The sequence below is a fragment of the Parasteatoda tepidariorum genome, chromosome X1 (genome assembly GCF_043381705.1).
Source record: "Parasteatoda tepidariorum isolate YZ-2023 chromosome X1, CAS_Ptep_4.0, whole genome shotgun sequence".
NCBI lineage: Eukaryota > Metazoa > Arthropoda > Arachnida > Araneae > Theridiidae > Parasteatoda > Parasteatoda tepidariorum.
Window position 1 is genome coordinate 12,794,791 of NC_092214.1, and position 13,314 is coordinate 12,808,104.

Below are 13,314 nucleotides of genomic sequence, written 5' to 3' on the forward strand. Positions count from 1 at the left end.
CTTCTGATGCACAACCTATATATATATATATAAAGGTCCCTGGTTCGATCCTCGGGGCGGGCAAGGTAGACTCAGCCTTTCATCCCTTTATTGGGTCGATAAATGAGTACCAAACATGCTTGGGAACTAAACACTGGGAGTTCCGCGTTTGGCTGACCACCTGACCGGAACATCTGCTCCTGCACCCCAGAGCTCAAGGTCAAGAAAACTGAGATGGGCGCAGTAAGCCTTAGCCCTCTTGGGCTGTCGCGCCACTGAGTTTAGTTTGGTTTTATACATACATATATATTGCATAACACATCTAAAATAATTTTTGTTTTAATTTTTATAGATTTAAATAATTAAATTATAATTTGATTAATATAAGTTTGATTTAAATTATCTTCTCTTTCTTTAAAAATAAATATTTAATAATGATGCTAACTTTCTCTGCTTTTTGGCGCTTTAAAAATACCTAATAATGGTGCAACCTTCCTCCGCTTTTAGTTCCTTTCAAAACACTGATTTTTGGTGCAACCTTTCACTGCTTTTTGATTCTTTCAAAATCCCATTTTTGGTGTAACCTTCTCTCGTTGTTTGGAGCTAGTGAAAGCACCAATATATAGTAAAACTGAACACCAATTTATGTGGCCAGCAAATGAATACTAATGTTTGGCGCAACATAGCTCGGAATTTTTTACAGTGTAATAAGTGTCAATCTTACTGGTTCAAAAGGGTTATCTCAAACCCTAATTAACCAGTGTTAACAGAACGAAATTCCTCTGGATAGACAAATCTTTATTTTGTTTTTTGACTAACAAAAATCGGAAAGCAATCTGGGAAATATAATCAGGCTAGTGGTCTGGGTCTCGTAATTTCACTTATCTATGATTTATTCATGATTGTGAGCTTAGTGCAGCCCCTGAGCAACACCTCCTGGAAGCAGAAAGGCCTCAGCACGGATCAATTTAGTAGACCGATGTGACGAAGTTAACTGCGCAGTAGACGGAAAATAAGAAAGATGTCATTACGTTAGGGGTACTAAGCTGCGCAGTGGTTGAAAATACGAAATATGTCATTACGTTTGGACTACTAAGGGATATTTATGGTAACCCGTGCTGAGGCCTGTTCTTTCTAGGAGGTGTTGCCCTGAGCCGTGGTGGCTCGGGGGATAGAGAGTTCACCCTCCAAAGAGATGAAGCAGATTCAAATCTCAGCCATGACTGGTCGATGCGAATTCCGCACGGGGTGTCGCACTGACCACAGTGCTGGCGATAGACGGATTATGGGTTTTCTTGCCGCCAGGACTATCCGTGGGAGGTATTCCTTTCCATGCAACCCAAGAGAGGGTTAGTTCCATCAAAATTCCTCCACGAATTTCTTCCAATGCTTGATTCTGTAGTCTTGTGAATGGGGTTCAAAATTACAAGTGTATTGGTAGCCGCAAAAAATTGGGTTCAAGGACGGTAATAAAAGGATGAAAAACGCTTTTTAAATTGAATGAATCTCTATTCATAAATCTTTCGGCAACTCAACAAGATTTGACTTTCGTTACTAGATTGTGCTTTATTTTGGATCATTTTTTTCTTCATTTTGATGTTCACAGATGAGTTGTGCGACTAGTTTAGGACGCATTTTTACGATACTTTTCTCTTATTACCATTGTATTATTTCGTTCTTAGAAAAGCTGTGCTACTCGATCGGGAAAACAAGCTATAGGGATGTTACACATTTTGGAGTCAACATTTTATTTCATACGGAGGAAGAACAAAAAACTTTTTGGCAATTCTTTTTATTTTAAGTTGTTTCTTCAATCAATCAATGCATGGATGGTAATTTTGGCTGCATTATGAGGACTAAGTGGGGGCAAAGATCAGGGTTAATATCGTGCTGTTAGTACCAGATAATACAAGGGCGATCAGAATGCTGTGTTTGTCATAGGCCAATGATTGTTCCAGTGGCGCCATCTACAGCTGAGAATTCCACTTCTGATGCACAACCGTTTATATGGATAGCCCATTTACATGTCCAGCGATCTGCCGTTCACAAAATTAAATAAGACAATTAATTAACTTCATAAAAAGTTTATCAAAACAAAATATTTAGAGCACGCATGGAAAGAAAGTAAAGCACCTACAAGTCATGAAAATTATGGCAGGCATCTAAATCGGCAGAGCTCAGTGTATAGGTAATAGAATTAGTAGAGTCGAGTCACAGAATTAGTAGAGTCGAGTCACAGAATTAGTAGAAGTAATAGAATTAGGTGGTGACAGAAAAGTTATGGAGTTGATGCTTCACTATTCAAAAAGGAAAATTTTATATCTAATATAATTTTACAAAAAAAAAAAAAANAAAAAAAAAAAAAAAAAAAAAAAAAAAAAAAAAAAAAAAAAAAAAACCGTTTGTGTTGGAAAAGCAAATTTTAATTTTGATTGACTAAAACAAGAGTTGGTAACATATAAAATGAAGAAAGGAAAACGACAATCCCAGGGTTTGATGAATTATTTAAGATACCTTTTCAATCAGTTAATGACTTTTTTTGAAAAAATTAAGTAAAAAAAATAAGATTTTTTCATTATTATTTTCCCATTTACAAATCAAAGCTCTGATAAAACATTTTAACCTTGTGCTAAATATTACTAAAATGCTTAGTATTTTTAACTATGGTAAAATTGCTTAATTATTACAAATTAATTATTTTCCCCGTTAAAAATTAAATGAAGAATAAATTTAGATCAGGAAGCATTAAAAAACCTATTATTCTAAATTATTCATGACAGAATATATTTTTCTTCATTATTTATATATGCAGAAACTGTATATTTTATGCGTTTAAACAGAACTTGTATTTAGATAAACATAAAACTAAATATATCAATAATATCTTAACAGCAAAAAATTATAAATATCGTTAATATTTCAATATCACATTTATTTTAACAATATATATCAATATCATTACATTATATTACATTATATACGCAATTTTATTAACTGACTACAAACATTTAAAAATAACTGCGTTAAAATCTTTAAAAATATTGTTTTAATGGAAATTATCATTATCTTTATTTTAACATCATCAAATGCTCCGTAACAAACCTAATTCAAGTTATTTGAAACGCGAATTTTTATAAGAAAAAATGTAGAACTATAATGTAAATATTTAACAAGTAATATTTTACTGCATATAAGCTTCGTAGTGGTTCAAAAAAAAAATAAAAAATAAAAAAANACAAAAAAAAAAAAAAAAAGGATAATATCTTACAAAAAAATTCAGGACAAATCAGGTCGTTTTTTTTGGTTCAATACAAACACATTTGATTGGGCCGGGGTAGCCTGATTGGTAGGGCGCAGGAATCTAGATTTTTTTAATTTTGCTAGATTTTTTAATGGGAGTACGGGCACGCGTACTTCCATTAAAAAATCTCGAAACCTGAACTTTCTTGACATCAGAAATACATTCTTGATTTTAAAAACAAATCGAAATGAGCTTTCAAAAATTTGATATTAATAGTTATTTTTATGCAGCAATAAAACAATTCAAAACTAAATCGTATGCTATCTCAAAATTGAAGAATAAATGTATAGAAAAATAAATAAATCATAAGAGAGTAATACATCATAATCTGAAATTAAGGACATAAGATTAAGAAACTAAACCTTTACATAAACGAAAATAAACAGTTAAAAGCACTTTCATTTTACCAATAAATGAAATGAAAAGTATAAGAATTTAAAAGAAATAAATGTTTTCAATGCAATCTGACTGGAAATTTTTACACAAAAATGCTGTTTATCTTTAACACCACATTCTAATTAGCAAATAGGTCTTATTTAGAAAATAATTTCCACAGCAGAATGCTGAGTTTATTTTTCATAAAATGACCAAAAGTTTGAAACAAGATTAACAACTTGAACAATTTTGTTAAATTGAGTCTTACGATTTTTACTAGCATTATTAAATTTAAAATCAAAAAATGGTGAACAGAAAACCCTAATCTTTCGATTTTTAAAATCTATTATTTTTAAGACCTGTACTTGTATTCTTAGAAGTTGGGATGTTTTTAACACGTTCTGGAACTTGTATTCCAGTACAAAAAGCTGAAAATAAGGACAAAATATTTCTTATCAGCAAAAGCTGGGCAACTACGAACCATGCTATATATTGAAATGATATACTTAAGCAGGGAAAGAAATGCTACTAAAATGATTCAAATTATCTTCAAAATGAAAACAGATCTTAACTTATTATTCTTAAAATTTATTATTTTAAAAACTTGCACTTGTATTCGTAGAAGTTAGAATGTTTTGAACACGCTCAAAGTTCTGGAACAAAAAGCAAAAAATAAGGACGAAATATTTTTTATAGGCAAAAGCAAGACGAACCATGCTATATACTGAAATGATGTACTATAGGGATGGAAATGTTTCTTCAAAATGAAAACAGAATCTTATCTAATTATAATGTAGGTAACGACGTGTGTATATAATAATTTATAACGACGTTATAATTTAAAGCGGAACTTGTAAAAATATTTTAATTCAAATAAATAGCATAAATTATGTTTAATAATGAATTGCCTCATATCCCGTGATTCGAAGCGGCCATCGAGTATCGAAAGTAAACGAGTAATGAACGCACCGAACAGTTGAAAAAGTTCAATAAGTTTAGTGATCATTTCTATAAGTACAGCTGAAAGTTTATTCTCAAAAAATGTGACGTTTGGATTGATTCATTTAAATGTCTATTCATTAAAAACAATACTTCAATTTTCACTTTCGTTGAACGTTTATTTTTAATGAAGCAGAAAAATCCTCCATACTCAAAAAGTAAAAAATAATGCACTAGAATATTTGTAAGTGTTTGATGAATTTTACTTGAAATTTAATTTATGCATTTATTTATGAAAATAATATTTTTTTCTGAAATACAGTGTATTTTAAGCAAAGTGCTTTGGCGTAATTTATATCTTGAGATTTAAAAATTAGCAAAATGAGATAATTAAGTAGAGTGGTTAAAAACATTTAAACACTCTGCATTCAGTACTGTACTCTTGAAGGCAACTTCTGTGCAAATAGTTTGACTCTCAGCTGAGAAGCACATATTTTGAAATAAAAGGTCTTGATTTGGGAACAATATAAGTTGATAATAAAAATGACGTGGTTTAAAAGACACACTCAGTTTCTATCTTCTTGTTCTGGCAGTAGAGTTTCATTTTATTGTAAAGCATTATTGATGGCAGACCGGTTTCACCCGCTGTTACCCCTTCGTGCTATGTATTGTGCTGTCATTCTATTTGACAAAGCTTAAATTGAGCAAACAAGCCTGCAAATCTGTGTAATTCCTATAAACAATAAATAAACGATGGCAGATCTAAATATGATTGAAGAAAAAAAATTGTGCCTTCAGATATCATACTTGATTGTTTAGCAATATAAGGTACTGATAAATCATGGTTGATATTTACATATGGAGAAATTATAGAGACACGAAGCGAAAAGTTGCATTGATTAGCGTCTTACAAAATCGTTTAACTATTATCGTTATGCATGGAATAAATCAATTTTGCTGGCTCACAAATATTAATGTACATACAGTCCCTGCCAAATTATTAGACGGACTATCAGATTCTATGAAAAATCTCAATTAGCAGGTGATACTTTATTGTTTTTACAAGACTGAAACTGGTTTGCACTTGTTTATGTTCGCGTATTAATTGGTTAAATTAGGCACTATATAATTCAAATTCGACAATTGAATAGTTTAGACGATATATTATATAAATATAGAATATTTAATATATCAAATAATATATTATATTGCAATAACTAGATCAAATTATTAGACGTATTTTAGTTTCTTAATAATGACATGTTTTGCACGAGTTTATACGCAATACTTTTTTATTTAAGCATACAAGTAATGAGTTTTTATATAGGAGATTTTATATATATATATATATATATATATATATTTATNTTTTAATCATAGGATTTTTATTTATTTATTTTTTATATATAGCGAGAAAGAGAACTATTAACTATAGTGTATAAGGAGCTATTTCTGATGTTTACTCGAATAGTTTTGCTTTTCGAAACGAACAAGGATGTCTTTTACAAAACTTTCTTTGCGTTTTTTTGTTTCTTTCTTAAGTATATTTATTTAAGTTTTTATTGCTTAAATATTAAAATACATATTGAATAATTAATAAATATATTAATCCAAATTCATGCTCTCGTATGTGTAGTATCGAAATTGAATAAATGAATAAATTAAGAAATAAAAGCCTATTTGACACATTTTATCAATAACATTCGTTGAATATAATATTTTATTTCAATCTCTGTTCTAAAATCAAAATAAAATACATGCTTCTTATGATAGAAACATATTTTATAAGGAAAATCATCTAAAAAGTATGAATGAAACTTTAGGATACGTTTACGAAAGTTCTTTGCATTTAAACATCAATTGCTCCGTTTTAATATTTTTCATTGTCATCAAATTATTTTTCATTGTCATCATTAGTTATTTTTCATCATATATTATTTAAATTAAGTATTAAAAATTAAAAAATATTTATTTTTATCACGAAATTATCTTTTGGTTTCATAAGTAGATGCAATTTTTTTAAGCAAAAAAATCTCTCTGATTTAACGGCCATCATTTTTAGAAAAAAGTGATGCCATAATTAAGCAATTAGCATGTTTGAGCGCACCTATTAAAAATAAAACTTTAGTACGTAGTGAAAATACAACCAACAGAAGAAAAGTTGGTTGGAGTGTTTTTGCACTATATTTATATATTTATTGTGCATTTAATTTAAATAAATAGTAAACATTCATAAAAATTTACATATATCCATTATTTTTGTATCGAAATTTGTAATTTAAAGATTGCAAGATATTCGTAAAATTAAACATAATTAAAATCAGGTTTAAACAAATAATATATTTTAATTCATTAGAGAATACTTTTCTTCTCTTGAATAAATAAAAATATTGTAAGTTCAAGTGAAATCATCATTTCTTTGGAATAATTTATTTCATATGGGATAGAAGGCTAAAAAGAACTAAACTGAAAATTCATTAAAATTACGTGTCTAAACCCAGTTGTATAAGAACTTCCATTCTGATGGTCGTTTGTATAAGAAATTTGAATTATTTTATTTCTTTATCTTTGTTTCTTTCTAGAAAACAAGTTTGTTTAAATTATGATAAAAATCTCAAAATATCGACTGATTTTAATCATATATTTGCAAAAACAAAAAATTAATTCACCGACCAATTTGGTAACAAAAATGTCTGAAAGAATCAATTACTCACTAATTTGATTTCGAAGCTTTTATTGTGGAATTTTAATCGTAGGATTGTAACTAAAAAGCCTAAAAGATTCAAGTACTCATTAATTTGATCTTCTAAAGAAGCTTTTCTTGTGTGATTTTAATCATAGGATTATTTTATTTATTTATTTTTGTTTCTTTCTTGCAAACAAGTTTTTTTTCATCATGATGAAAATCTCGAAATATCGAGTGGTTTTAATAATATGTTTGCAAAAACAAAAAATTAATTCACTGACCAATGGTGAAAAGAGCCAAAATACTCCCTATTTTGATCTTCTAAAGAATCTTTTATTGAGTGATTTTAATGGTAGGATTTCAAAGACAAAAAATTGATTCATTATTCAATCTGGTAACTAAAAAACCTAAAAGAATCAAGTACTCACTATTTTGGCCTTCTAAAGAGGCTTTTCTGGTGTCTGAATCTTCCGAATTATTATCAGAAGTGGATGAAGAAGAAGGATGTAAAGACAAATACATTCGACTTCCTTTTTGTTGGTCACTTTTAGGCACTCTTTCACCACCTACAACAAATGAAGGCTGCACAGATTGTTTTGGTGGATCACATTTTTCGAAAATTTATTTTCTATTTTTTACACAAAAGATTATTAACAGAGATATTTGTAATAATTTTAAAAAAATAAATAAAAGCGTAAAAATTTTAAAAAAATAACATTTCAAACTGTTGATCTAACTAAAATTATTCCGCTTCAACTAAAATTGTTTAAATTAATATTTTGAATTTTTGTTTAAATTAGTATATTTTAAATTTTTGATATAATTAAAATTATTCTGTAAATAGCAGGGCGTCCTAAAGCTCACCCAGCAGCAGATCGATAGGTAACAACTTAACTAAGAAATGTGTGCAATGAATAATTAAAATTATTCTGAAAACAGTAGGGCGTCCTAAAGCTCCCCTAGCTACAGATAGATAGGTAACAGCTTAACTGAGAAATGTGCGCAATGACTAATTCAAATTATTCTGTAAATAATAAGGCGTCCAATTTGATATTGACTTAACTTCCACTACCCCTAGCCCCTCCCCCCTGATAATTACGAAAATAATCCTTTTCACTCTGTTTTAATACTACTAACTAATTTTATTTCATTTTGAATTATAAAAAACAATACATAGTCATCATACTTTTTCAGTTCCAAATACGAAAATAATCGGATATGGTTACGGAAATAATTCTCTTCACTCTGTTTTAATATTTGTAACTAATTTTATTTCATTTTGAATTATAAAAAACAATACTTAGTTATCATACTTTTTCAGTTCCAAATACGAAAATAATCGGATATGGTTACGGAAATAATTCTCTTCACTCTTTTTTAATATTTCTAACTATTTTTATTTCATTTTGAATTATAAAAACAATACTTAGTCATCATACTTTTTCAGTTCCAAATACGTAAATATCCGGATATGGTTACGGAAATAATTCTCTTCACTCTGTTTTAATATTTCTAACTAATTTTATTTCATTTTGAATTATAAAAAACATTACTTAGTCATCAAACTTTTTCAGTTCCAAATAAGTAAATTATCGGATATGGTTGCGGAAATAATTCTCTTCACTCTGCTTTAATATTTCTAACTATTTTTATTTCATTTTGAATTATAAAAAACAATACTTAGGTCATCATACTTTTTCAGTTCCAAATACGTAAATAATCGGATATGGTTACGGAAATTCACTCTGTTTTAATATTTCTAACTAATTTTATTTCATTTTGAATTATAAAAAACAATACTTAGTCATCATACATTTTCAGTTCCAAGTACGTAAGTAATCGGATATGGTTACGGAAATAAATCTCTTCACTCTGCGTTAATATTTCTAACTAACTTTATTTTATTTTGAATAAAAAGAGAACAATACTTAGTCATCATACTTTTTGCAGTTAGCATAGAAAAAAATAATTTATAAAATTAAAATTTAAAATTTTATATTTATGATCTACGCGTCATTATTATACATCATCATATTTTTATTATAAATGCGCAACAATTACTTTTCTTAAAGATAAATTTCTTATAAATATACTAACTAAGCAATATTTATAATTTGTTATTTATTGATTAAACAGCTCAATTCGAAGGAGATAGTGTCTTAAATAGCGATAAAAACTAAATATTTATCAATATTTCAATTTATAGTAAATAATTAAAAATTTATATATTTTTGTGGTTTCCAAATTATTACTATATATAAATTAATTAATTATTTTAAATGTGCTTATCAGAATAAACTAGAATGAGTAAATCTAAAACTTGTAAATCCATACAAGTGAATTTCAATGAACTAAACAAATAAAAATACTTTTCTTTTTACTGCACGGAAACATTGAATGTTAACTGAATTTAAGTTCTATAAATCAATTTTCGTGAACGAAAGAAATAAATTTTGTTACTTAAAACTACAATGTTCTTAGTAAATGAAATTTGTTCTATCACAAATGCAAATTTTTCCAGAAAAAAATAATAATTTTGTTTGAAATTAATTTGGATAAATGACTTTTAACTGTGGTTGCAATAAAGCGGCTCGTTTCAGAGAAAATAAAATAAAGAAAAAATTATCGATTAAATAGTTGGGACACATACCTCTAGAAAAAGATACCCAAGTTTAAATTTCCATCAAAACATATTTATGGTTTCTGTTTGTTTCAGTGCGATTCATGATGGTCCAACATCATTTGATGGTCATCATCATACAACATTTTTCATTATATGTTCATGATTTTGATATGCCGCAAATTTCCATCATTCGAAGATGGGAAATGCTACTTTAATACTATGATGGTTAACCATCAAGAGAGGTTTGACTCTCATGGACCAGCAATTCATGATGATTCATTATGGTCAATGATGGTTCCAACTATACATTTCCATGATGATTTAATAGAAATTCTTGTTGGTTCACAGGAATATACCATCAAAACAATTTCGTTTTTTTTCTGTTGGGCCATCATAAATCAGTCCAAATTCCTACACTGGGATGATGGTTGTTCATGATCATTCCAACATTTGATTTCTAAGGTACTATGATGGAAATTCATGATGGTCCAAAATGGTGCAACAGAGCATTTCTATGAGGGTTTAACAATAATTATAAATATATCGGTCATTCAGCAGCCATCAAAACCTCATACCATCAAAATAATTTCATTTTTTTACATTAGCTCATCAAAAATCAGTCCAAATTCTTACATGGTGGTTCAAGATCTTTCCAACATTTGATTTCTAAGAAACTATGATGGAAAATTCTGAGGTTTCAACATCAGCAAACCATCTAAACAAGTTGCTATTCTTATGTTGGAATATCATAAATCAGTAAAAATTGCAACATTGGGGTGATGGCTATTTATGTTGGTTACCATCAAAAAAATAATGGTTCGTGATGAAATTGCTGATTATGTTGGTCCATCAAAGGAAAAGCATCAAAAATTTAGACTTGGGTAGAAAAGATTGTATACTTATTTGAGAGTTAAGTTGCGCTGCACATAAGTAAATGGTTTTCTCTATAATAGGAATCGATATTGTGTGTACCCAAATAATTGTGTGGAGGAGCACTTAATTTCAAGCTCAGAGTTCATATGCAATTTAAAGTGTGTGCTTAAATAAAGACACCAAGCTCACATTCATATTCAAAAACACTTATTTTGGTGAATTTTGGGTACACACAATTGAGTAAGAAATGATTGTCTTGCTCACTGCTATGGATCAACAAAAATAGAATTTTTCACTTGTGTAATATTTCAATTGTATTAAATATTTTTATAATACCCTATTTCTATTTGTTTCTCTTCTATTAAGCCTAATTCGTCGTGTTCTTCTTTTAAGCCTAATTGTACTATGTGTATTTTTGATTTACAAACTAATTTTACTCAAACAATTAGTGCGTGTATAAATCCTAATGTAACAGTTTTCACGGTAAATTGTGTCGTAAAAATAGTATTACTGACTCTTATATGCATCATATCGTATTCTTATAATAAAGTTTAATTCGATTAGTGCTACTGAACACCAATCTTCATAACTCAAAAGGAACATTCTTTGTGTTTCACTGCGTCAAGATCTGACCTCGATCTTTGATTATTCCATTTATTACTTTTTATGTAAACTAATTGCCACCATTCCTTGTTAAGATACATTAAGATTATTAAGATTAAGATTTTACAGTGTAGCTTTATTAATTGTTAACGTTTCTACCTCAAAAATTGTGTCCGTGAAAACAAACTATTTAAACAGTTTTTCTTACACCAAACAGGGATACTAAACAAATAAAGATATTCCAATGACAGAATTTTCGTTAACCTGAGTAGTTCGAAAGATATACTTAGTTAGATAAAAAATAGTTATCGCAATACATAAAATTAAACAAAGAACAAACATGCATTTTTTCATAAGGTGTGGACATTTTCTTCAAGTTTTATTTCTCTGAACATATTACCTTACCTCAAAACTTTGTTGTTGATTTTGTATTTTTCGGGTGATCTTGAAAATTTTTAACGCAAATCAAAGAAATTTACCACCTATGATATAATTTCATAAAAATAAATTAAATCACAATAATTTTTGATACTTCTATAGTATTATTGGATTTAATGTTGATGTAAAGTACCTTCAATGTTAGAGTAAACAAGTTTTTAATCCTCGTAAGCAATATAATAGTTAATGATAAAAACCAAAATGTCAGTGATGCTGTGATGTTGTTATTTTTTAAACTTTACTCATCAAGAACTATTTAACTAATTTTATTAATTCTAAAATGTGAACAAATATATATTATATATATATATATATGTATGTCACGGCGGAAGACCGAAATCGGTGGCTGTTGACTTTCACCGGTGAATGTCGACAAACACCAAATACGTCGGTGAAAGATCGAATATTTCATTACATTCTTGTACATTCGGACCCTCACCGGTGTATGTCGACAATCACAGATATGCTTTGGTGAATGTCCGAAATATTTATTACATTCGATTTGTTATGAATTTATTCGTGGATATATATTCGATATTTTGACCCTACACTGATGTTTTTTTTAAGGTCAAGTGCCACTGCCCGGTATAGATTTGCGCGGTATACCCTATACTGATGTTTTTTAAGGTTAAGTGCCCCTACCCGGTATACATTTGCCCGGTATACCCTACACTGACGTTTTTCTAAGGTTAAGTGCCAATGCCCGGTATACCCTACACTGATGTTTTTTTAAGGTCAAGTGCCATTGCCCGGTATACCCTACACTGATGTTCCTACACTGATGTTTTTTTAAGGTCAAGTGCCACTGCCCGGTATACCCTACACTGATGTTTTTTAAGGTTAAGTGCCACTGCCCGGCATACATTTGCCCTGTATACCCTACACTGATGTTTTTTTAAGGTCAAGTGCCACTGCCCGGTATACCCTACACTGATGTTTTTTAAGGTTAAGTGCCACTGCCCGGCATACATTTGCCCTGTATACCCTACACTGATGTTTTTTTAAGGTCAAGTGCCACTGCCCGGTATACCCTACACTGATGTTTTTTAAGGTTAAGTGCCACTGCCCGGCATACATTTGCCCTGTATACCCTACACTGATGTTTTTTTAAGGTCAAGTGCCACTGCCCGGTATACCCTACACTGATGTTTTTTAAGGTTAAGTGCCACTGCCCGGCATACATTTGCCCTGTATACCCTACACTGATGTTTTTTTAAGGTCAAGTGCCACTGCCCGGTATACCCTACACTGATGTTTTTTAAGGTTAAGTGCCACTGCCCGGCATACATTTGCCCTGTATACCCTACACTGATGTTTTTTTAAGGTCAAGTGCCACTGCCCGGTATACCCTACACTGATGTTTTNATAAATAAATGTTTATTTATTAATAATATGGGATAACCTTTCGCAAAAATGTGGCGCTGTACCAAAAGTAATGAAATAGGTGATTATTTTGAAAGCTCGAAAGTTAGATCGAATACTATATAATCTTATATC

General features: G+C 29.5%; 1 protein-coding gene across 1 annotated transcript in view; it reads right to left on the minus strand.

The window, feature by feature from the left end:
* Positions 1 to 13,314, minus strand: part of LOC110282148 (uncharacterized) — a 92,969-nt gene that overhangs the window by 16,399 nt on the left and 63,256 nt on the right. The window contains exon 3 of the mRNA XM_043046232.2: positions 7,705 to 7,846. Coding sequence (XP_042902166.2) covers positions 7,705 to 7,846 — 142 coding nt within the window. The remainder of the gene's footprint in view (positions 1 to 7,704; positions 7,847 to 13,314) is intronic.